At 35.0% G+C, this 27160-nt stretch overlaps 4 protein-coding genes across 4 annotated transcripts; 2 read left to right on the forward strand and 2 right to left on the reverse strand.

Annotated features, from left to right (window-relative positions):
- Positions 1–657: 657 nt before the first annotated feature.
- Lap1 (leucine rich repeat containing protein 7 lap1) lies at positions 658–6742 on the reverse strand. The gene has a single exon (XM_028187043.2). The coding sequence runs from the start codon at positions 6489–6491 to the stop codon at positions 3753–3755; it is 2739 nt and encodes a 912-aa protein (XP_028042844.2). The 5' UTR covers positions 6492–6742; the 3' UTR covers positions 658–3752.
- A 1228-nt stretch (positions 6743–7970) lies between these two features.
- Positions 7971–10899, forward strand: RPA2 (Replication protein A2). Its single transcript, XM_028187084.2, has 6 exons — positions 7971–8270; positions 8343–8413; positions 8486–8707; positions 8953–9138; positions 9718–9923; positions 10766–10899. The coding sequence occupies exons 1-6, from the start codon at positions 8261–8263 to the stop codon at positions 10848–10850; spliced, it is 780 nt and encodes a 259-aa protein (XP_028042885.2). The 5' UTR covers positions 7971–8260; the 3' UTR covers positions 10851–10899.
- Positions 10900–12071: 1172 nt separating this feature from the next.
- On the reverse strand, positions 12072–15041 carry boca (LDLR chaperone boca). Its single transcript, XM_028187023.2, has 3 exons — positions 14522–15041; positions 14102–14356; positions 12072–12986 (listed from the first exon to the last, which is right to left on the reverse strand). Exons 1-3 carry the CDS (start codon positions 14644–14646, stop codon positions 12812–12814), a joined length of 555 nt encoding a protein of 184 aa, XP_028042824.1. The 5' UTR covers positions 14647–15041; the 3' UTR covers positions 12072–12811.
- Positions 15042–17482: 2441 nt separating this feature from the next.
- Sas-6 (Spindle assembly abnormal 6) lies at positions 17483–26287 on the forward strand. The gene is made up of 12 exons (XM_028187263.2): positions 17483–17848; positions 18144–18307; positions 18840–18996; positions 19112–19297; positions 19949–20106; positions 20378–20537; positions 22901–22969; positions 23063–23206; positions 23730–23937; positions 24793–24976; positions 25327–25430; positions 25845–26287. The coding sequence occupies exons 1-12, from the start codon at positions 17744–17746 to the stop codon at positions 25982–25984; spliced, it is 1779 nt and encodes a 592-aa protein (XP_028043064.2). The 5' UTR covers positions 17483–17743; the 3' UTR covers positions 25985–26287.
- Positions 26288–27160: the final 873 nt, after the last annotated feature.

Raw genomic sequence — 27160 nt, forward strand, 5'->3', positions numbered from 1 at the left:
AGATCCAGCGAGAAACTCAGTGGGCTGATGTTTAGGTTAGGTTGCACGTCGAACTCTTTGCAGAGTTTGACAGGTACGGTTACCGGGGTCCCTGCCACTAATGTTAGAGCTAAAGATGTCTAATGCAAGGTTATTGGGTCCGATGGATCCGTAAGGACGTGTCAAAGCACTAATACCAAGCATATCTTCCCCATTGAAATTTCTTCGCCTTAGATCGCTTGTGCCTTGTGCTTAATGCTGTTTGTTTGCATCATCATTTATACTGTTGATGTAGATATTATGTGTATGTAGGTATATTAGTATGTATTGTATGTATGTATATTAGTATATATTTCATATTATATGTAAACGGTATATATTTTATTTATTGTATGTATATATTTTCTATAATAATGTATTATCCACCGTACACCGCAACATACCTGCTATATTTTTATATTTTCCAGAAGTTCTGTAAATTAAACGGTTGTCTGCAAGAGATCACTTTTAGCGATAAGACCGCCTATTGTACAATGTATCGTGATTGTTTTTTGAATGTAAATTGTGTTTTGGTGTGCAATAAAGTGCATTCTCTCTCTCTCTCTCTCTCTTTCTACCTCGTACCTTGTACTTCGTTGCACAGGCATTACTCGTTTATATATTCAAATAAATAATAAGTTTTTTTATAAAAATACATTTATTCGTGTTACTAACGTCGTCAATTTAAATTACAATAATGGAGTTGTGCTTCTTCACTTATAAACAGTGACGCTACTAATAACTGCATTTTAATAGTGCTCAATACGTTTATTACAATATTTTCTAATAAATTATAATAGCTCTATGCTTCGAAGTTGTGTATGGCATTTTTTTACAAATCCTACAAAACATCACTGGTCTATATTCGCTAATAATCTATATTAATATGATACAACCGTTTTGAATATTAGAGGTTTTTTAGATTGCAGAACAATGAAACTTGTGTTTTAAACAATAAAAAAATCTAATCTCACTAGTTTAACGTTGATTTTCGCTCCGCATAATTGTACTGTATGATGAGTTACTAAGCTTAATCAATATTGAGAATCGGGTAGATTTTTATTCGACAATTTAACACAAATGTTTGTACAAATAGCCCATGCCAAGTGTCACCATAAAGAAAATATATTCCTATTCTAACAATCATTATGAATGTGAGAGAAATGATGTTAACAATCAAAAAGTACAAAGATTATAAAAATGTAAAATTTAAGATAGGTACATAATTAAAATTCAGCCGCTTTTACTCATACTAGACTTTTCAACTTTGACAGATCCTAATTTCGAATTTAACGATGTGATTTTTGAATGCCTACGTAAAGTAAACGAACAGACATACTCATGACACTCCTTGTGTTAAGTTAAAGTTAGTGGAACCCAAAACCAATACGTAAATATCGCCCATCACTTTGACAAAAAGTCTGAAATCTGATTCGTGTTGTATTACGAATATTCAACCCTTCAATTATTTATTATTTATTACAAGTTAATGAGTTATATCAATGATTTTAGCCAGTTATACAACTCCTATTCTTGTTTTGTCTGTTCTTTTGATGTCTTAATATAAAAATTATTGACTCCTAAGCGTCAAAACCAGTTCAGGCATAATAACTCGTCAATATACGGAAAAATCGTTACAGCGAATCACGGCTAACCAAGTAGGACGGTTTAATCAATTCCATCCGTTGCTTTGTAAACACAGTTAATAGTCAAGCTCAAAAATGTCTAGTATGATAAACCAGTCACTCGCTCCCCAACTCCCGCAGTTTATTGTACATTAAGGTACATACATACCAAATTATTATATTACAGTCAAGAATCCTTAATTAATTACAAATAAATATTAAATTCGTATTATTGCATAAATACTTCGTAATGTTAAGCTTTGTCAATTGAAATTAATTTCAGTAGTTACCTACCAGTGAGAAAAAGCTTAATTTTACGAATCAATAAATTCACATACAATTAGTACCCGCGTTTAAAACCGATCGTTAAAATATAGTCATCCAGTATTTTATAAAATGCGATATCGTGTTAAGATATATTAAAAATAAAAACATATATTTTTTGTGATGTAAGGACTTATAGCAATTAGGATGGTTTTGCTTTGCATTATTGTTTACATATAGGTACATATAATAAACGTTCCTTCAAAAACACATCAAAATGTTTCACAGTAGATTAATAGAGAGCAAAATCATTATAGACTAAATATTATCAGCGTGTTTGTTACTTAATGATTTTTGACAATAATTTGAACCATATTATCACTTTTCTTTTGTATTTTTTTTTATTTATTTCGATAAGTACTTAAATTAAAACTAAAAATTCTCATTGCATTTTAGGACCAACAAAATAATACCTTAAGAAGAGTAAGAATAGGTACATACATTATAAAAATTATTTAATACTTAAACATTCAGCACGATGCGTAAAAAAAACATTTGGCATTATAACCAGACTTCTGTATTAGTAGTCTTATTCGTTAGTATAAGGTACAGTAATTAGCATTCTACCTCTGAGGCCAGATTATTAGATCTGGGCGTTTTACCCATTTATCCCTTCTGATAAAATTTAAAATATCAATATTATAATTAAATAAGTAGTAGTAGTAGTAGTAGTAGTAAAATTATATACTTATTTATAAAAGTATAGGTATACGTATAAAAATTTTCAAAATGAGAGAACAGATTGTTAGGGACGTTTTTAAAGTATTCAATTTTTTTTCCGCTTTTTTGCTAGATTTTTTAACACATCATATATATCCATATCTTAGTTCATACAACTGCAACATATCAATGATTGGGTTTTTGAAAGTGGATCATAATCATTACTGAAAAAAATATTTTATGCTGATTGTGCTTTATTAATATTGTAGCACTATTAAGAAATGCATTCTATTGATCACCATTTAAAAAAATCCAAGTTTGTCCTAGAGGTTTTTTCAAATGAAGTATAATGTTATAAGTGATATTTGTTTTATGTTTGTAATTTTTGTCAAATTCAAATACACAATTAGTGTAGAATCATTTTTACCTTTTTTCTTATCATTACACAGATAAAACAAGAATTTTCAATAGAATTAACAACTGTGAGAGTACATAATACTTAACATATTAAGTTAAAAAGAAATCTCAATAATATTTATAGTAGTAAAATAGACAGTATAATTTCAAATATTATAATAGATATAGTCTGAGCCTGCCCAGAACTTAAATTTAAGGTTTAAAAATAGTCAAACTTCTTTGAAGCTTTTAAATTACGTATATTCGACGGGTAATGTAAATATTTCCTCCTTTAAAATCACACAATAAAATTCACACTTCTGGACAGACTAAGTATCTTATCAAGACCACAAATACACATAACACAGTAACGTTTGAAACAACATAAGAGTTACAAGTCATAGTTAGTACATAAATACATGCCAAACTGTAGAAATGTACATTTTAATAATTTAAATGTTTTCGAATTATACTAAGTATTAAATTAATATTAGTATATTTACTTTATATATGTACAACTTCACTTCCCCTAATGTGTTTTTTTATTATTATTTTCTCATTCCTAGCACCTTAACATTAAAAATTTCCCAATTAATGATATCACATATTATATATTGCACATTCAAGAAACAAACAGTTACTGAATTGCATAAAACATATTTTAATATACTAATCTTTTTCTGTGTCAATGCATTTTCTGCAGAAAACACATGCTTTTAATTTTAAACACTATCCACCTGTACCATTAAAGTACTGGGCATGTTTTGTGAATGGTGCTGCAATATGATATGGAGGTGGCTGCCTGCTATACATTGTCTCCGATATATTACTGGGACTCTGTCTGTGTCCTATCACGTTAGGTGGATTAGGAGCTGGCATGGCATCATATATTTCATACATATTTTGACTAGAAGTAGCATGGATTTGGCTGTAGCTACCATCATCAGATACAAGTGGAGTATTAGTCATGCGGTACGGATTTGTTTCGTTTGTATGGCCTGTGGGTGAATAAAGTTCAGGTGATTGTGATGCTACATAAGTTGGACTACCAACTGGTATATAAATATTTGCATTTGGAGTTGGTGTCTGATGCATAGGTGGCTGGTATGCATGTCTATCTACTGCATTTGGATAATTATTGCTGTAGTTATTTAAATTTGGCATTGTAGTAGAGCTCACTACTTGACTCACAGTATGTACTCTAGGACTTGGTAGATCTCGGCTACTGTGTGAATGATAGCTGTAAGTATCATAATTTCTTGTATTATATGATTTATCTTTGGTGTGCGTATGACCTTCTGTTTGATAAACATTTTCATGAAAACCATGATCATGAACAGGGTGACATATATGATCTTTCCTGGAGTAAATAGGATTAAAATTAGGAACATTATTGATGGGCGGTCTGGGATTATATGAATGTTCACTGAAATGTGAAGGTAAAAGTATAGTTTCATTTTGACTACTTCTTCCATGAGAACTCACACTGAGTCTTTGCAAATGTGTCTGGCTTTCTTCTAAATTATTTCCATAACTGTTCTCCTTCGAATTTTGATAGTTACTGTATCCCACATAACCACTATAAACATTCTGCGGTGTTGGTGCGTGTGATCTATCAATTTCTTGCCTCGCAGAATATTTATCACCATGCTGTTTACAATACTGCGCCTGTGATAAATCATAAGTCTCTGAACTTTCATTTTTATATTTGCTTTGACTGGTTTCATTATTTTCAGGATATAAAGCATGATCTACACTTTTGTATGTGGTGCCTTGTTCATGTGCAAGATCAAGTGGCTTGTCATATGTGTTTTCAGAGGAAAGGTTATCATAAACTGATGTTTTCATAACTTCATTGTTTATTCCATCAGTGTGATCTTTGCTTGACTCTTGTTCTATTTTATTATCAGATGCAAATCTTTGTTGTAGAGTAGGTGTAATTTTGGCTGCTTTAATATATACTGCATCTTGCATTGAAGGGGATACATCTTGGGAGCCATCTTTATGTATGTTTCTAGCATGTTTTGCCAAAGCTCTCAATTCTTTTGGATATGGTGTTGGTGCTCTTCTTAGCTGCCCTGGTTTTTCAGGCACTTTTGGTGCTGCTTTCATGTCTTCAAAGCTAATGTGGCGAACTGAAGTATTATTATCAACATTTTCTGATTTCCCATTATCTGATTTGATTTCAATAGGAGCTAAAGGCACTTGAGGGAAAAGAAAACAAGTCAGCACTTGTTCATATGTGCGAGGGTCTACTTCAGAATGCATAGGCACTAAGGGTTTATTTTGATTTTCAGAGAGCCAAAGAGCCACTAAATTATCACAATTTAATAATGACTGAGGAAGACACGTGAGAGAGTTCCTCACTAAATTCAAAACTCTTAAAGAAGTCAAATGACCAATTTCTGGAGGTATCTTGTTCAATTTATTGCCTCTGAGTGATAAAACAGATAACTTATTACAACTACCAATTTCTGGGGGTATTAATCTCAGCATATTATCATCAAGATTGAGATATTGAAGTTTACGAAGAAGACCAATAGATGATGGTATTTTGTCCAAATAATTACACATTAGCATTAATTCTTCAAGATTTGACAATTGTCCTATACTCTCTGGGATGGAATATAATCTATTATTATCTAGCTTCAACGTAGTCAAACTACTTAACTGACCAATACTGTCTGGTAGCTGTGTCAGATGATTAAGTGTTAATGTCAGATCTTGCAATTGTTTGCAACAACCAATTTCCGGAGCAAGTTCTTCAATCATATTATTAGTAGCTTCCAAGTGTATCAGATTTTCTAAAGGCTTTATTACTGCTGGGATACATGTTAAGCTGTTACTATCAATCCATAATTCTTTCAACTTCAAGAATCTGCCAATTACTTCAGGGAATTGTTGAAAATCATTTTGGCCAATATCAAGTCTCAGCAGTTCTGTTGATCGAGACAGTGATTTCGGTAATATCATTAAATAGTTGTCTCTTAATTCTAATATACGTAAATTTGCAAGTCTTCCAAAATTTCCAGGTAAATACTCAAGGTATGTGTCATTCAAATATAGTTCCTGCAATGCAATCAAGTTTGTAATAGCATCTGGAAGTTTTTCAAGTGGATTCACACTGAGGTCCAAAAATAATAGGTATTTAAGTGCTTTCATAGTTTCTGGTATTGAGGTTAAAGTGTTTCTGCTAATATTGAGGTGTTGTAGATTTACTAAAGATGAAATTGCTGCTGGTATCGCAGATACTTCATTGTCGCTCACATCGAGAAACTTTAATCCATGGCACATGAACAACTGGCGAGGTAGTTCTGTTATACGATTGCTTTGACAATACAGAGTCTCCAGAGTTCTTTCGTATACGAACACTTCTGTAGGAAAATCTACCAATGATTGATGTGAATAATCTAAGTCTATTACATCTTCGGCTCCTGGTCTCACACAACATAAGAAATCGAAAGGCATTTTAGAAACAATAATATTTTGCCTTTGAATGTAGGCGCAAAGATCTAAATTTTTTGCTGTAGAAACGCGTCAATCTTGCTCTGTCAACATTGCTGAATTAAACTTTTACCATTGTTATGACTGAAATTTTTTGTACATTTTTCTTTTAGTAACAAACTCAATAAAATTCTTCATTAAACACAAATATAACACTCAGTTATGAATCACTAAAACAAAATAATGATAACCTTCCCCACCCAGTCCCACTACGAGTGACTGTCATAGATTTTTTGTTTGATTCGTCCATTAAACAAGCAAAAGAAATATAACCCATACGAACCAAAGTTTTAAAACAAAACGCGAAAATATTTAATAAATAAAATATCGTTGCAAAAAAGTCAGTAAGTGATGAAATGGAATTAAATGAGGTGATACAAAACAAAACCATAGGTGAATGAAATGAAAAAACGGTGGTAATTTACTGAGAGCAGTGAAATCTTAGTGACACTTTTGGAAAAACCCGAAACGCACGTATAGCGATTTTGTTTTGTTTCGCCCTTTTATGATATTATGTGATTAATAAGCTGCTATGATTATACTTGTAAATCTGAGTAAACACTAAATTAACGGATAAAAGTAACTTGATATATTTTTGCAAAAGATCCTGTTTAGATGGGGACCGAACTCAAGGCCCAGTTGGAACCTGTGGATATCACAATAATGTGAATATCGCCACTTTAACACTCGAGGTCTAAGTCTCAAATAGTTGTTAAATGACAGCTTCGCATGATTGCTCGACAGGAATAGGCCTGAAAATGTAGTAAAATATAAAGAAAGTTTTATCTGACCGTTACAGAAACCAAAAAAGTACAGACCTTTACTGGTGGTAGGACCTCTTGTGAGCCCGCACGGGTAGGTACCACCACCCTGCCTATTTCAACCCTGAAGCAGTAATGCGTTTCGGTTTGAAGCGTGGGGCAGCCGTTATAACCATACTGAGACCTTAGAACTCATATCTAAAGTTGGGTGGCGGCATTTACTTTATAAAAGTCTATAGGCTCCGGTAACCACTAAACACTAGGTGGGCTATGAGCTCGTCCACCCAACTACCGACCGAGCGGAGAAGATTGACATACAGTCACGATCGGCATTGAGGGAACGACCAGAAAGAAGATATCTTGATATTAAAATTACTTGCCTTACTGAGGTAGACTGTAATCCTAATAATGTGCCACACCTACATAAATATTAATGTGATATGTAAAGTGATGATAAAATATTTTATAGACACATGAGTCATGTCCATACTTCAAATATCTCTGGATGTATCTTTTCTAAAGTCTTTAAACTCTCAGACAATATCACTTGTACTTGTAATGTTACTTGTAACTGAATATATTAGATAGTGAATTAGAGAATATTTAATATTTATTATTTATTATATTCTCGGCTAGATTCCCTTCGCCTATCCACTAAACAAATTCAAAAAAATCTATAAAATGGCGGGAATTAATTGAGACTTCTGTCTGGCCAAACTTCAAAGGGACATTTTGGTTAAAACTGTTAAAAGTTACTGAAACAAAATAAATCATCATCTTTTCGAAGATAAAATATGTGAACCTAGTGGCTTACTCGCTTGAAAAAAGTCTACAGGAATAAGAATCAAAACTAAAAAAATTAAACCATACTACCTTTTCTATTAAGATCGGTTCGGAATTGTTTAGTGCATTGTACTACTGCTGTTACTAGAATAGTCTTCAACTAACAATTTTGACCTCTACTTTAAAACAATGTGGAATGGTTTGTTGTTTTATCATTTGCATGGTTATCTTTATAGTTTTTTCTGTATTAATTAGAATTTGTTACATTCAGATGATCCTTCTGGAGGTGGCTTCCTTAACACCACAAATCAATTTGGAAATACGGCAACACCCAAAAAAACTGTAAGTTTACAAAAAAATAAAAATTCAATTGATTAGGAAAATTTAATATATTAATAATGCCTTTATTCACAGGGTCGTAGAGCGGCACGGACAGCACCTATAGTCATCAGGCAAGCTTTACATTCTGGAGAAGAAGGTGTGAAAATATGGGGTACAGAAATTCAAATAGTGTCAATAGTTGCAAGAATCAGGAGCATTAGAATGCAAAGCACTAAAATAACATATACAATCCAAGATATAACAGGGAGGATGAGGGCTGTACTCTGGCTCGACCAAGAGGCTATGGAAGTTGAAGTAAGTGAAAGTTACTTCCAGTGTCAGAGTAATATCAATGTAAACGAAATCATAAATTAAAATGAGTTAATCCATTTCACAATCATGGTAATATTTTTTTTTTTTAAAATCTCGATGTCAGATTAAGTTATTAAACTTATTCTGTGCTTTTTTAATATTTAACTATATGCCATTTTGATTGTTTAGATATTGAGTATTTTAATTAAAAAGACCAGATACTAAATCTTTTTGAGCTTAAATTTCAGGATACCTCATCACCTAAAGTTCAAGTAAATGATTACATACAAATTTACGGCAATGTGAAAACGAATAAAGGGACAAAAGTACTCATGGCATTTAAGATAATGCCAGTTACAGACGTCAACATTATTACATTTCACTACTTTCAGTGCATTCATAATAAAATACAAATAGAAGCTGGCTCAAAGAAGGTAATTCTAATATACCTGATCATCTTAAAATTTATTATTCGCATTTCCATTCACCATAGTTAAAGGCAGAAGTAACTACTTATAACACAATATATTGAGGAGTTAAAGACTATTTGGTTTAAGCAACATTTCACTTAATACAATTGAATTTTGTATTTGAAATATTTAGTTCTTGTATGTAACAAAAAGAGTTAATAATAATTATCAGATATTTTTATTACAGATAAAAATATATCATAGTATAGTATTATTTGTTATTGATTCTTCAGCAATGTAAATGATGTCTTCTTCATCAGCAATAATGACTTACCATTTCAATTTTCATATAAAATGAATTTCAGCACATCCAACATGCTTCTCCTTTTTTCAGTTTTATTTTAAAATAATAATCTACTATTTTCAAACTTTAACCCTTTATCCTGATAAAGACAGCACTATAAATTTAGTTATCATTCAGCTCTTGCTAGTGCATTTGAGTTGTATCATTGCTTTGGATTATTATGTCCCATCATGAATGGTGCTTCCGCCTACATGGTTTTTTGCTATACATTACTTCATAAATTGGATTTTATTTTGCAGGAAAAAAATATTCAAGATGTCCCAATTAACAACATGCTGCCTGCAAATTCAATGGTTGGAATTACTGAAACCTCTTCAGTGAATGGCTTAAATTCTCGTCAGATGATGGTCTTCAACCTTATCCGTGGCTCTACTGTTGAACAAGGAATTAGTAAACAAGATATGTATGCCTCACTGAAAGATCGAATGACAAAAGTTGAATTTGAGTATGTATTTTTTAATCAACATACTAAAGTTTAATTCAAACATTTTTACCCCAATAAATAATAACTGATAATAAATGATAACTTAAAAATAGAGTTGAAAGGAAAAACATAAAGCACAATCAGCCCCTTTTCTTAGAAGTTTAGTGACAAACACACATACAAAGAGATTAAATCTATCTTCTATCTAGATAGATAGATATATATAAAAATGAATTGCCTTTCGTTAGTCTCGCTAAAACTCAAGAACGGCTGGTCTGATTTGGCTAATTTTGGTCTTGAATTATTTGTGGAAGTCCAGAGAAGACGTAAAAGGTAGATAAATATGAAATAAATAAATATAATATAAATATAAATAAATATAATATAAATATTTACTAACAATCACGCCACGTTAACTGGTCCCGTGCTAAGTTCGTAAAGAACTTGTGTTACAGGTACCAGATAACGGATATAAATGTAATATTTTTATTATACACATACATATATTTAATATACATCCATAACCCTGGCAAAGACATTTATATTTATCATACAAATATCTTCCCTTGGCGGGATTCGAACCCGCGACCCCCTTGTGTAGTGACCATGTCACTTACCACTACACCAGACGGCCGTTAATCCTCAGAATTAAATAAAAATAACAATTTTGTTTTTCCTTTGATGTGTCCCTTGTCGGACGGATTCCTTTTGTTTGTTTTATGTTTATTTTATACAAAAGTTTAGGTCTTTTATTTATCCATTTAGGCACTACGAAGTCTGCTGGGTCACCTAGTATAATATAAAAATTTTAAATTAAGTATAGAAAAATTAAAGGGTTTTAATTTTTTTATGATTACTTGCAGAAACATTTTGGAATGGATGTGTGGAGAAGGTCATATCTACTCAACAATTGATGAAGAGCATTTTAGAGCAACTGATGCATTTTAAAAGTTATTTGATTTTTAAAAACTTTTATGTAATAAATATTTTGTATAAATTTTTTGTTATTGCTCTAGTTGAGCTAATTTTAAACCTGGTTAGTGAATAGGTACCAAGAGTGTTCCAGAGGTACACCAAAATCAGAATTATTTTATTCAAGTAAGTATTTATAGATACATGAATCATCAGGACTTCCATCTGACCCTGTAGACAACACCTCCTGAAACAAGATCACCAATTATACAAAGTGAGATTTTCACTTTGTGTAACCAGACCCGCGGCTCCACCTTGAGGACGCCCGACCGACGAGTCATTGAGGCGATGATCGACCACCAATGACGCCAGTTTCCGCGGTACGTCGGCCCTAACAGGCCGCCCGGGCATGCCGTGGTGTTCCGGTATACCCTGCTGGGCCAGAACCAGCCAGCCGAGTCGGAACGCGATACATCACCGACCGGGTTGCTCTACCACAGTATGTTCGGCGACGACGGCAATGGGGATCGCTGCCGAAAACGCTATGTCCCATCCTCCTGGTACCAGCGCCCTAGAGTAACGGTAGCGTGCGGTGCAGCCTCGACCCCCTCAGGTTGCACCGTGGCCACCACCGGGAGAAGATTGCCTCCTCACAGGAGCAATGTCTATGGGTTAAGCATTACCAGGCGCAGAGCCAACCTGCTGCCTACGTTAAAATTTCTCCAGGATTGAATTGGACCAGTGGTCGTCTTCACTGATGCAGATTTTGATATTTTTATTTATTGCCCTTGTAGGCAGACGAGCATACGGCTCACCAGATGGTCAGTGGTAACCGTCGCCTATGGATTGCAGCAATGCCAGGAGCAGAGCCAACCTGCTGCCTACCATTAAAATTTGTCCAGGATTGGATTGGATCAGTGGTTGTCTTCACGAATGCAGATTTTGATATTTTTAATTATTACTCTTGTAGGCCGACGAGCACACGGCCCACCTGGTGGTGAGTGGTAACCGTAGCCCATGGACTTTAGCAATGCTAGGGGCAGAGGCAAGGCGCTGGTTACCGTCCATTTGATTGTCCATTGATTTGAACACCGTAAACTTTTTTTCTCCATGACAAAATTCGTAAAGCTCCAACTCTCGACTGCGATCACTGAAGAAAACGTAGCTATTTTCATGCGATTCATTGAAGAACATCGACATATCAGGATCTTGAGGATTGGATGTCTGAATCAAACAAGAGTCAACAAACAAATGATATAAATGCATCTGTCTGGTTTTTATTAAAATAATTATGACATTACAATTATGATAACATACATTGTTTTTTGTATCCCAAGGAACAAGTCACTGACGCCATCCATCCAGTGAGTCTTTAAAATTTTACAACAGATCCATACAGTGAGTCTTTACAACTTCGAAGTTCAAAACGCTTTTCGTATTGACATTTTGAGTTTTACGTTTAGCGTAACATTGCCGTTATAACAAATTAGTGGTAGCAGCATCAAAACTTTCTTTGATGTTACTAATATAACATTCTTTTGAACTGGTAGCAAGCTGGATTTTTATATGTAGGCACATGCCTCTCTAATTGATTACCAATCATGTGGGCCATATGCTTATTATTCATGAACATTAACACAAAATAAAACTGATTCCTCTTTTCATTTACTTTTATTTAAAAAAATAGAAAATTTTGCTCATTTTTACAGGATAACCTGACGTTAGCCCACCCTAATAACTTGATCAATAAAATACCGCTTTTTCAACATACCTTAATGAAACTAATAAGATCTCAAATTGTACTAAATTAGCTAGTACATAATTGTGGTTTTTTATTATAAGATAAAATCTTTCTAAAAGTGTTTGTATTGTAAATGAATATTCTGATTTTTTTCATTTATGTTGGTAGATTATTACTCTCAGCTTCAGGAATGTTTACGGAAAACTTTAGTACAAATATACATATAAATCATACAATTTATTTTATTATAGTTATTTTATAACTCATCCCTTAGAGCTTTGTTTTTAATATCAGGTTTCTTTCCTGGGTATGTTTGACTTTCCAATTGAACTTCTTTGAGCTCCTCCTGTTCTAATAGAAATTCTTTAGCAGTCCATGCTTGAGATCCATCTTTGAACATGAAAATGGCTCTGTCATCATCTATTAAGTACCTAAAACAAAACTTCCTTTACCTAAAGCCACTCATACTGGGGTATGGGACTGGTAACATGTCAAATGAGCAGTTCGTTTGACTATCTATGCTGTTTAAAAAAATCATATCAATTTGATAGGAACCTCTGACTTCACCCTGATTATGCACACATGCATGTTTGTGTAATATTATTGACATTCTGTTTTATTATAAAGCAAAGTTTTTAATTTCAATGACAATAAAATAAACTGAATTAAGAGACTCCGCAGGTAAATAGATATCCATTCAACTAATACTCTTCCCTGCTAAAACTTCAGATAAAGAGGCAATAGGGCTGCATCTTCATTACCCAGCTGTTAAATTTAATAAGGATAGTACTAAGATTGTTTACTGGTAATAATAACTTTGTCTAATTTCAATTTTGAATAACAGAAACTGTTACCAGAGGCTGCAACCCAAGGTGTCTTAACAAGTTTCCTCGTCAAGCAACATTGGTGTTTGTCTCATTTTTTATAAAAAAGTAACAAACTTGATGATGTTGAATTACAGGAGTTGATTAACTATACTGAGACCTTAGAACTTATATCTCAAGGTGGGTGGGGCGTCTACGTTTTAGATGTCTATGGGCTCTAGTAACCACTTAACACCAGGTGGGCTGTGAGCTCGTCCACCCATATAAGCAATAAAAAAAAGCAGGAATTATTGCTTCATTGAAAAATGCACTATTTCACATTACCTTGATCATACCCTGATATGTATATTTATTACTGCTTATATGATGGTCAATGAGCTCCAGTCAGCGTCAAGTGGTTACTGGAGTCCATAGACAACAATGATGTAAATTGCTATGACTCACCTCGAGACGTGAGTTCTAAGTCTGCTAAATACAACAACTATCCCACCCTCCAAATCAAAAAACTTTACTGCTTCATGGCAGAAATAGACAGGGAAATGGTACCTACCAGTGCGGATTCACAAGACTCCCTCCCACCAGTAAGAAATTGATAAATGCTGTTTATGTTCTCTGCTAAAGAGTTGAAGGTGATGACATATGATATTGTTATTTAGTCTTGTGTGCTCATATTTGGAAAATTCATCTCATATAAATCGCCCATTAGCCTCAAATCACAATACCTTTCTGCTTGAATATGATTGCTCCAAAGTGATGTTTGCCATATCTTAGTAATTTCTTCTGTTCTTGCTCTAGAAGGTTTGTTGGCCACAGACACAAACATCATCAGAGTCTGGCCTTTTTTAGTTGCTTGTAAAACTGCCTCAGGGTTCGACATATCCATCTTTGTAAGATCTAAAGCTGGAGGTTTTCTTAAGTGCTCAGGGAGTTCATCTTCAGGAAGAGGCTCTTCATCTTCTTCCCATTGATCTAGAAGCCTACAAGAAAAGAAAACAATATGTTCGTACAGTAAATTAAATAGTTTTTAATAACCAACAACTTTTGTTAAAATAAAATCAAGCCACGAATTATAACAGACTGCATATTTTTAAGGAAAAACTCGATCTTTTTATTATTATTTAGTAGATTAAATTAAGTTGCACCTTTCCATATCAGCATCAGAAAAGTCTCGTATATCTTTTTTAGCCCAATCCGGTTTTTGTGCAGCCTTTTTTGCAGAACATAAAGAAATCCATAAAATCAATGCGATTAGCACAGTTTTAACCATTTTGTCTTAAATCTATTAGGTTTAATTAGGTATTCTTAATTATTTTATATTATTCTGTTTTCAGTTGTAGTTAATAATATGCGCTATATTATGTGTATAATCTAATGGTCTATGCCCAAAACAGACGGCCGAACTGACGTGACAATGACATTTGGCGCGCTAAACATGGCGGATTTTCGGCCTCATTAGACGGAGACGGAGACATTTACGTATATTCATGTTTCATTTTATGTACGCACTGAAATACTGTTATATTGTTTTCCTGTGAGTTAAAGTGCTGAGTAAGAACGAGATAGATATATGTTTATGTGTGTGCCTTCAAAATGGGTGCTATTTATATAAGCAATTGTACGTATAGAACAATATGTCGTGTCCCTACTATATAGGTCTATGATAATCTATGATATGCGCTTCGCTAGAAGCATAGATGTTCTGTGGTTAAGCCCCAAGCGTTTAATCTATGATTAAGATGACTACCTAGTTTCTTTTATAATAGGTACGGGTATAATGGGGTGATTGGGGACAAATTCCAACTTTATGAATGAATTAAAAGGTATGTAGTTGTTGATGTTTAAAAAAAGGACACTTTTTGGCGGGAACGTGAGGAGTGAAGTTGTGTGATTTGTTTTATTTTATATATTTAGTGTTTCTTCATGTTTAAATGTGTAATAACGGTGGTTTATTAGCTTTTTAATATCTGTGAAAGTGCACAAATGTGGGAAAATGAAATAAAGCCTCTGGACGTAACTTCTCGGGATCCTGCAAAAAGTCCACTGAAAAAATCTCAGTAAATGACCACCATTTTACTGAGATTATTCATCCCATATAATCTCATTTCATTTAATTTCATCCCAGTTGATTAATGTCTCAAATTAATCATCTTCATTTCATTTCATTTCACCCCATATTATCATTTTTCATAAAAATAAGAATATTAATGAAAATAAGACATGACTTAAAGATCTTAGTTACTATCATCATACAATATCAGGATCAAAATGATTGAGTCTTGGGGGTATCTCTGTTAAAGGCTTATTACATTTGGCTGAATGTAGTCGACTGAATTCAGAAGCAAATTTAGAAGCTTCTGATTACACTGTTCTAAATTCAGTTACTGAATCAATTGTCAGTTTAAACCACTGAAGTATGAAACCTAAAACGCGACGAAGTAAGACGTGTCGTGTGCGTAAGAGGATGGCCCCAGTATTGTCTGGACATCAACATTTTTGTTTTTTTTGTCATTGTTTTTTGTTTCAATTTCTCAAAAAAAAAAACAAGTATATCGGTGAAGAAATCAAAAATTAATCGAATCCATTTATATCTATAAATCTCGTTTGACCTAATATTAAACCTTGTGACACCGTTTATTCAAAAGCAGGATACTATCCTACAATAGTATATTATATATCTAATATATAACTATTACATATCTAATCCTTCGATAGTATAAGTCCAAAAGAAAGATTGGTTGTAACATTAAGATTTCTTGCAACAGGAAATTCGTGTCAAGATTTAAAATTTAGTTCTTCAATATCCCAACCCCTGATGACAAAAACTATCCCTGAAACATGTCGGGCTATTTATAAATGTCTGGCACATTAAATAAAGGCGACCGAAATTAATAATTTTTATTCGGAAGCAAAAAACAAACTAAAACGTCCTTACGCATGGAGAGCTATGGGACAACTGAACTAATTAGGCTTCTAAATGATTCAGTCAGTCAGAAACCATCCTTGCTACTGAATTCAGTAGACTAACTTACTTAATGCTATTACACTTGATACAATTTTTGGGAGAATTCAGTCAGAGAGCGAAGGACGCGGCCCCCGGCCCTGACGGCATTCACGGCCGGGTCTGGAGCTTGGCCTTCGAGGCCCTAGGGGACTGGCTCGGGGGGCTTTTTGAAGCTTGCCTCGAGTCGGGACGATTCCCGTCGAAATGGAAGACGGGCAGACTGGTCCTGTTGAGGAAGGACGTAGCCCGGGGCGGGGTGGCAATGGCGGTGTCCTTGGACATAAGGAACGCATTCAACACCCTGCCCTGGTCAGTGATCGCGGGGGCGCTGGAGTATCACGGCGTCCCCGCGTACCTCCGCCGGCTGATCGGCTCCTATCTCGAGGACAGGTCGATCGTATGCGTCGGACACGGTGGGGTGGTTTACCGCTTTCCCGTCGAGCGCGGTGTTCCGCAGGAGTCTGTCTTGGGCCCCCTACTGTGGAACATCGGCTACGACTGGATCCTGCGGGGCGCCCTACGGGGTTCCCTCCCCGGGCTAAGTGTCGTCTCGAGGTGGCGCTCGAAAAAACCCAGGCAACCCAAACAACCAGGAACGTCCCAGCCCCTGTAGGTAGCGGCCTCCCCCTGGTGAAGGTCAAGGGGCGACCTGAGGGGGTAGAGGCCACGCGGCGCGCTACCAGCACTCTAGCGCGCTGCCGAGGAGTAATAGAGCGACCGGTCGACGGTGTATTGCGTCCCGACTCGGCAGGCTGGTTCTGGTCCAGCGGGATATTCCGGGACACCAGCAGCACCGTCTGGGTTTCATTTTTATTACACGATGTTATTCCTTCACCATGGAAATCAAACGTGAACATTTGTTGAGTACGTATTTCATTAGAAAAATTGGTACCCGCCTGAAATTCGAACACCGGTGCATCGCTCAACACGAATGCACCGGACGCCTTATCCGTTAGGCCACGACGACGACGAATATAAAACTAATATTGAGCGTCGAAAGATTTTCCTGGATTTTTCCCCAATCACCTCTCAATCCCCCATTTTACGGTACCTATGTAGTTATAGGTAGGTACCTTTTTGATTAACAATTTGAATGGATTTCACACACTGAAGTATGAAACTTGTCTATGATTTCACATCAGTCAAAAGTCATTTGTTAGTCGGTTAATTTGAGCCTTTTGAATTGTATGAAACCGACGAAGAATCATAACAATCTAATTTATTTTGAAAAGCCGGCTACGAAACGAGTTTCAATAGTCTAAGGAAATTCTTTATATTCACCTTTAATCTAGAACTTAATTGATTATTTTAGTGTAGGCCCCGGTCATCATTGTTGAAATGGTCTCAAGCTTTGCCTTTTAAAATGTATCACAAAGGAAAATATTATGTGACCTTTAAACGTGGATGTGAAGAACTTAAGAAAGATATAACATTAATTGTGAATAAAGTTTTTGAAAGTGACAGTTTGGTTAGTTTATGTTTTATTTTAATCGAGGTTTATCACCTTTTAACCGATTGGGGGTATCCTTGGTTACCACACGACTCATCAATACAGTACACTATTTTTGAAGATAAAAAAATGATTCCTACCCAAATCAAGAAAACAAGGAGTATATAAAGAACAATGATTTATATTGTAGGTGATTTTGAGAAATGTTTCTCTATTTAGAGTTGGGATATTAGATTTTATTATTATTAGATTTAATTATGTTCATTTACATAAATATTTTATGTTTCTAATTGATCTTCATAAATATTTACAGAGAATAACATTATCAGACGATGACGATCCTATGTTTTTATGTGTTCTTATATTAACACGGATTGACTATGATGACTTGAAGAAACAACAAGGCTTACTTGTGGATTTTGATAATTTTCCAGCACAACTTGTTAAACTGTTGCAGCAGTGTGCTATAAATAATATGTATGTATTCATTTTCTAAATAGTTTGAGATTAATTTAGGGAGTTTCATTTTTTAATAATCTTACAGTGATATTGTTGCCCTTACTAGATAGTTGATAGTTTTTTTAATGAGTAGCTAGTAAAATCAGTAGCATTACCAAAGCCAGTTGCGCAGCTAAGTTTTCCATTATGAAACAGTCTTTTTTATTTTTTTCTGTCTTGGATGGGTGGACAAGCTTAAGGCCCTTCTGGTCTGAAATGGTTACCAGAACCCTTATACATCTAAAAGCTAAATGCTGCCATCCACCTTGAGATATGAGTTAAAAAGTCACAGGTTTACAATATAACGGCTGCACCATCCTTGAAGGTAAACCAAAATGCTTTACTGCTTCATGGCAGAAACATGTAGGGTTATGGTATCTATCAATGCGGACTCACAAGATACCCTACCACCACTAAAACTGACATCGAAAAGGCAAGGTGCAGATTAATAGCAGAGTTGAATAAATTAAGTTTTTTAAATATTTTAATTTCTAAACGATACTGGTTCTAGGTTCCTTATAATGCAGCAGACAAATCCTCTACAGTATTATTTAGAAGTAGTAGAGCACAATGAGTTCAAACGTCTTATCCATCTATCCTTGAAAGCTTGTCCAGCAACTGATACAGATATTAAACAACACATGGCTAGTACTATCAAAAATTTGAAAGTAAGTTGAAACTTGCAGGTATTGGGTATACGACAGTGTGGTACACAGACTCAAAATATTGTGAAGTTGATAGACTTTTATTACTGTTATTATATTGACTGATATTATTTTTCAGGATTTGTTATCTTCTTTGAAACTTGCTGCTGCAAGTAATGAGTCATCACTAAACACGAAATGTGTTAGTTTAGAAAATAGAATCAAAGAATTAAATCTAACATTAGCAAAAATGCAAGATGATAAAATGAGACAAGAAATAGAAATTCAAAAAACACTAGAACAAGAACGCGATAAAATTACTCAGGTTTGTAGGAAATTGTTAGATAAATGCATTGAAAGGGAGATGAAAATTAAATGTGTATGAATATATATGTACCATATGGAAAATGAGCTTTTGGTGAAATATGATACTACAAATATTGTGCTCAAACAACAAACTTATTGACCTTGGGGAGCTTATTACTGCCGTCAACATGATCTTACTAAAATTTACAATTGACCCTTTGAATCCAATTGCATACAATTTACATTTGCATTGCATACAATCCAAATCCATACAATTGACCCAATCCTTTGAACTTCTGAACAAGCTGGTTAAATAATAAGACATTGCTGGTGGAGGTTGGTGGTAGACATACATGTAATCTCATAGACTGGCTCAGCAATACCTATCTTAATCAATACATGTCAGAAACCTAGATCTCCCTAGGGACAGTAAATTTTTACCCTTTAGCACCAAAAATTATATTTGTCTTCTCCTACCTCTGTTCTAGAATACACAGATGTCTGTTTCTGAGTTGTATGTCTATAAACTTGAATGTCTGCAGAATCTGTGTATGCATTTGATTTGATGGTGTCTAGAATTTTGTGTACTGTGAATGTTATCCTGGGTATTTGGGTACATTTCATTATATTTTTAATCTTACTTATGAGATATTAAATTTGAATTTTACAGGAGAGAACAAATCTACAGAAAAATAGCGAAATGACAATGAAAGCACATCTGACTTCATACCAAGAAACTATGAACAGAAAAGAGAAAGAACTTGATGAATTAAATATTCGATGCAAGCAGTTGAAAGATACTATTTTTGATTTAGAAAAGCAGTTAAGGTATTTAGTTTAATATTATTATTTTGTCACTGGATAATCTCACTTGAACGTAACCATCAGGGTCACCGAGCAGTATCTTTGTGCATGTTAGACTCCTTAACAACTTCAGTCCAGTAAGTTGGACACTGCTTCTTTCGTCCTTTCTGTGTTCTAACAGAATAGAATTAATGCAAGGTGCTTATTTCTATTTGAGCCCCATAACTAAACTATTTTTAGAAACACTTTTTCTAGTATCTGAGTAGTAATTTTCCCACAATATTAATATTTCTAGTGAAAGAAATCAAAGATTGAATGTTTTGGAGAAAGAAGTCCAAAAGTCACATATTGAAGTGGCCACACTAAGAGCTAATAATACAGGCTTAGAGAGAGATATTCAAGAGAAAGAGAGGCAGTATACCCATCAAAATTCTAGATGTACATTTTTGGAAAAGGTAATGACTTCACCTAAATCAAGCCATATAATTTGATAATTCTGATGACTACAAGGAACATTATGATCCACTTCGCTTTTTTTTCACGTCCAGTGTCGCGGCTGACCATGGTATAACAATGCCAGTAGGGATGCTGCACATCTCAAGCGGTCCATGATGCCAAGAGACGTTGGGATCCCAATGTCTCAGAGGAAAGCCGGAAATATAACGCCGCTTCCAGGTCCTACAAGAGGGCTATTTCCAAGGCGAAATTGGAGCACGTCGCTAGAGTTGGCGAACAACTAAAGAGCTATCCTTCTCGGAGCCATGCTTTTTGGTTGCTCGCCAAAGCTGCAGAAGGAAAGTTTTGCAGGTCTAGTCTCCCACCACTGCGCAAGTCACACGTCATTTCGGATCCTCCCGATCCACTAACGGTGCTTTTAGGTACCTCAACCTGTCGCTTGCGACGAAGGGCTCGACGAGTAAATTAACGCAGCCCACTGAGTTTCTCGCCGGATCTTCTCAGTGGGTCGCGTTTCCGATCCGGTGGTAGATTCTGCGAAGCACGGCTCTTGCTAGGGTCCGTGTTAGCAACGTCGTCAGGTTTGAGCTCCGTGAGCTCACTCACTAGTTGAGGTTACGCTGAAATGGCCTCTCAAGGCTCTCAGCTAGGTAGGAAAAAAAAAGTGCAAGTCTGATGATATTCTGGCCCATAGCGCGAAAGAGAAGGCTGACCTTCTGGTCAAACTTTTCGCCTCAAATTCGACAGTGGATGAGGGGGGTGCCACACCACCGAACATCCCCCGGTGTGATAGCTCTCTGCCGGAAATATGCTTTACACAATGTACAGTCAGGTGGGAGCTCCGACTCCTGGACGTCCATAAGACGAGTGGGCCAGACCTCATCCCCGCAGTAGTTCTGGAAATATGTGCCCCTGAGCTGACACCTTCGCTAACGCGTTTGTATCGCCTCTCATATAGTACTAACAGGGTTCGATCATCATGGAAGACCGTCCACGTCCACCCTATCCCCAAGAAGGGTGACCGGTCGGACCCGTCGAGTTCTAGGACTATTGCGATAACTTCTTTGCTTTCCAAGGTGATGGAACGAATGATAAATACGGAACTCCTGAAGTATTTAGAGAATTCCACAAGGTTCGGTGCTCTCCCCCACGCCTTTCACCCTGTATATCAATGAAATGCTTTCTATTGATGGCATGCATTGCTATGCGAATGACAGCACGGGGGCTGCGCGATATATCGGTCATCAGAGTCTCTGTCGGAGTGTGGTGCAAGAGACACGATCAAAACTTGTGGCTTTCTGGGGCGAGTCTCGCAAGTGGGGTGAATTGAACTTAGCTCAATTCAAACCGTTGAAGACACTGCGCATTCACTACGAAGAACCCATTTGTCATGGTACCGCAATTCCAAGGAGTATCCCAGCAACCTTCCAAGAATATTGGGGTCGATATTTTGGGCGATGTCCAATTTCTGAGTCATTTGGAGGGCAAAACCAAGTTGGCTTAAAAATGCTGGGAGTCCTCAACAGAGCGAAGCGGTACTTCACGCCTGGACAAAGACTTTTGCTATACAAAGCACAGGTCTGGCCTCGCGTAGAGTACTGCTCCCACCTCTGGGCCGGGGCTCCTAAATACCAGCTACTTCCATTTGACTTCATACAGAAGAGATCCGTTCGGATTGCCGATAATCCCACTCTCACGTATCGTTTGGAACCTCTGGGTATATGAAGGGACTTCGGTTCCATTTGTATTTTGTACCGTATGTTCCATGGGGAGTGCTCCGAGGAATTGTTTGAGATGATACCTTCATCTCGTTTTTACCATCGCACCGCCCGACACCGGAGTAGAGTTCATCCATACTACCTGGAGCCACTGCGTTCCTCCACAGTGCGTTTTCAGAGATCTTTTTTGCCACGTACCATCCGGCTTTGGAATGAGCTCCCCTCCACGGTGTTTCCCGAGCGCTAAGATATATATATTTTTTTATTGCTTAGATGGATGGACGAACTCACAGCCCATCTGGAGTTAAGTGGTTACTGGAGCCCATGGACATCTACAACGTAAATGCGCCACCCACCATGAAAATCTTGAATGTCTTTCTTCAAACGAGACTTGTGGAGAATATTAAGCGGTACGCCAGCGGCTTGGCTCTGCCCCAGGCATTGCTGAAGTCCATGGGTGACGGTAATAACTCACCATCAAATGGGCTGTATGCTCGTCTGCCTACAAGGGCAATTAAAAAAAATGTTTTTGATAATTTTGAAGTAATTTCTGAATTGTTTTATTGTAATGAAAATCATTTTTGTATTGTGTATAATTATAAGTAAAAAATATTTTAAAATTTACAGGATGTTTTGTATTTCAGACAGCTAAGGAAAATGCTGATAGTATAAAAGACTTGAAAAACACAATTCAGAACCTTAAAAGGGAAAAAGTAAGTATAGTACTGATTGAGTGAACAAAAATCATTGAACTAGCCTAGCATATAAGAAGCCCTATTTATGAGTTATATACCTATTTCTTTTAGGCATGCTTAGAAGAAAGAGTAGCAGTCAGTGAATCTCATATTAACAAAAACAATGAAATAGTACAATCAACGACGGAGCAACTCATGAAAGCAAATCAAATCATTTCTAAACAAAATGCTGATTTAATAGAATTGAAAGAAAAGGTAAGAAGTAAGAAGTATATTTTTTTACTGCGTACATGGATGCACGCCCAACTGGTCTTCATTGGTTACCGGAGCTCATAGACATTACAACATACATGTTTGTCTCTTGAGTCATGATGTTGAAGCATAAATAATACTGTATGGCTAGTTTGTGACAGAAATATACAGAATGCTATTTGTGCTGGCTTACAATACCCCCAACCTACAGTATGTGCTGTCTCAATAAAAGGCGCGATGTTCTTTATTCCACTATAATTCACATTCCATATATTAATTCCTTGTTCATTATTATTTACGGATACCCGGTCAATGGTGCTTCAGACCTGGTATCGGACTCCGGCGTCTCCGAAGGTACTACGTCTAGAGAGAAGCGCACGAGACAGCATTTGTTCAAATAACCATATTTGTTTATTGGTACACCCGAATAACCAATATTTTGTCCCAGTCATCTTTTAGCTTCTTCAGCCGACAAATACGATATTAATTATAACTAAATCATGATATTATTGGTGACCACTTCCAGCTAATGTGTCGAACGGCTATTGCACTGGAACAGGAGAAGGTAATCGAGCGTAACTCCAAAGAGATTGACGAACTCAAATCTGAGTTAAACGATAGTAAAAACAACCTAGAGCAGTTGCGCAGAGAACTGAATGATCTCAATCAAAAGTACGAGTCCAGTGAGAAGACTTTAAAAGACAAGGAGGAAACTATAAAAAATAACAATATGGGTGAAATATTTATTCATTAAATGTATAATAAATTTCAAATTTAAATTTTCAAGTTTATACTTTTCAAGAACAGATTAAAATTGCACTACCTTGCACAATAATATGGCCCCTACGATATAACTGTATAAGCTGCTACTTATTTTGTATTTATTTACCTAAAAATATTTTTAGTATTTATTTGTATTTAATTATATGTAAGTCTATCTTATATGTATTGTATTTATTTTTTACATATGTATATAAGTAAATATATTTATGTAAGTTTATTAAGATATAGCACTGTCCATGCTAGTTTGCTTATTCCTCTCCCTGCAAGGTTGCCTGGAAGAGATCGCTTTCAGCGATAAGGCCGCCAATTTATGTCACTGTCTATTATTTGTGTTATATGCTTACTCTGTACTTGTGGTGTTAAATAAAGAGTTATATTATTATTATTATAATAAATTAGTATAAATATAAAATAATTCCTCAAACCGTTTGCTGATCTTCTGACATGCATTAGTTTACTTTGCATACTAACACAATAAATGTGCTTAGATAAATTGCATTCTCATACCTGAAAATAAAGTATGCTTTTATTATGTGTTAAATTATGCCTTGGGGTTCAAATTCACTATAATTAACTTTGTTATTTTTGCACGCTATGTCGTCGATAAATCATTTAGGTGACTAGTGACATTCGCACTGAAGAGGCCACAGAACAAATAAATATTTAAATGCATTCTGTTAAATGTAAGAAACTCCTATTGACATATCGTTAAGAAAGGATTTTCGAGCCCTCCAGATATATGAAACCTAACTGTTAGGTTTGGAACTGTTCCAGTGCTTTAAAATTAACATTTTCGCCTCTTCCAGTGATACAGTGGCTACACAAAAAGTTGGAGGGTTGCACGCCAGTAGACCTGCCTCAAAGCTATGATAAGCAGGGAACAAAGCCCACAAGCAGCTCCAGTCCCTATTTCACAGTTAAAAACAACCGGAACGATTCGCTGCCCTATGTTTCTGATGATTCTATAAATTTTTACGCTACATCCAAATTGTAAGTAAACGTGATCTATGGAATGTCAAAACGATTGCTGGTTTTATATTTCTCTCTAATTTGTTACATATTTGCAAAAACTGGCCGATTTATATTTTTAAACTATAAATAAATCTAGCCGATCATCGATAACAAAAATCACAATTTTTTTCTTTTCACGCCCATTTTGTAGCGTTCGGCAGAAAGTGGGAAAATGATAGGTGAATTCCCACCAAATCCTACCAAAAACCTCCAGTTGTACAAAATTTGTGCTTTTAATAAAAACGACATCAGTCGAACTTTCTCTTTAATGGTTATAAATCAACATGGCTACAAGGTGTCTATTATAGTAATATATTTTTTTGGAACAGGTCTGATGTAGAAAAGAGTCCTGAAATTCAAAGTACAACTTCGAAAACAGGATTGGATCCAAAATACTTAAAGCCTGCAAGTAACATCAACCATGCTACAAAAGGTACCCACTTTTTTTTTTTTTTTGCGAGCAGCATTGGTGGAGATTTCATTAATGAATTCGGGCAAAAAATAAAAAAATAATGCAAAAAAAGTGCAGTGCACATACAAACTTGCTACATATAAAAATGAATTTTCGAAACGTCAGTAGCAGCATGGGACTACTACCAACAAAGTTTGCGTTTTGATAATTCATATTTTCTTCCGGGATACCACAGACTTTTTCTGTACGTGCAAATGTAAAAAACACATATTTTTGCATTTATAATTTTAGTAGACATATGTCTAGTTTATATTTATAAATTTATACCCTTTTATATACATATATTATTATACATCTATAAATTTTATAGATGAAATTATATATTAAATACTTATATTCATTATTTTTAAACGAAGTTTTTAAACTTTTGAACAGGTTCGAAAGCTACTTCTGCTGAAACACAAAGAGGTAAAGAAAATACCAACATCAATTTGCCGAAGGTTGATTACAGAGAAAAAAAATCGTCGAGAACCAATACGTATCGGTCAACACCAGTATCGGCATATTTTCCGTGATGTTATTATTTTATATACTATTATACTATCGTTGATGAAACCAGGTTTCGACAAGTCTAATTTCAAATGGTTACCGCAGCCCATAGACACCATGTAGCCTATCTTGAGACGTAAGGTCGAAAATCTTGTTGTTGTAATAATTATTAATCTACAATCAGAACGTAGGAATGTTTCGCAAAAAATTTGTAACTAAGCAACACTAAATTAATAAAAATTGTATTAACATTAATTAAATGAATTTGCATAATAATATAATGATAAGTTATTCTGGTATAAGATGTGCAATAAATTATTTAAATCTTATTTTTTTTATTTCTATACACTTATGGTAGTGAAGCTTAAACATTGTACTTTCCAGCTATTACACAGCATCGCTTAATCTTATCTGTTTCAATTAAATCACGTAAGCTCTGAAATAAATAACTATATAGGTAGTAAAATTTTCAAAACGTGTACTTTAGTTTTGGCAAAATATTTTGGTAGTCTGGACAAAATGGAAATGAAAATTTTCAGGACAAAGTATTCCTTAATTTGTTAAAATTTAGATCACTATAAATCTTCATACAAATAAAACTTTTTGAGTGAGTATTGTAAATTTTTAGTGTTTTTATTTCCAAATTAGAAAAATAAGTTATATGAGTAGGATACACAGACGACCTTATCCTAGATATCACAACGTGAATGCTGCTGCCCATACGTGGAATGGCCCACTAAAATTGAGACTGTTTTTTGTGTGCTTAAAACCTAATTTTCAATAATAACAAAAACTTCATAGGACAGCTTATTAAATTGCTTACATGTTTATTTTCCTTTCAGAAAAAAATATTTAAATAGATGCTTTGGTTTCATTCGGCCGTCGCTTTACGCAAATTGATTATTTGGGGCTGTTGTACATGGTATGATATTTGTTGTAATGAATTATTTTGCCTTAGGAATTCTAATTAGATTTTTGTTTAAAATATCATAAAAGTTTTCAAGTAGAGAAATAAATCTGTAATTTGTCATATAAAGCACAGATTTAATTTTACATAGGGGAACACGTAAAAAAAAATGATACATTTCTCTTAAACTTAGGTATTTGTAAGAATAGGTATTGCGAAATCAACAGCATTTTTTTTAAGTTACAAATTAGATAATTTAGGAGCTCACAAAAACATCTTGGCACATTCGAGCTAT

The sequence above is a fragment of the Bombyx mandarina genome, chromosome 08 (assembly GCF_030267445.1).
Source record: "Bombyx mandarina strain Sakado chromosome 08, ASM3026744v2".
NCBI lineage: Eukaryota > Metazoa > Arthropoda > Insecta > Lepidoptera > Bombycidae > Bombyx > Bombyx mandarina.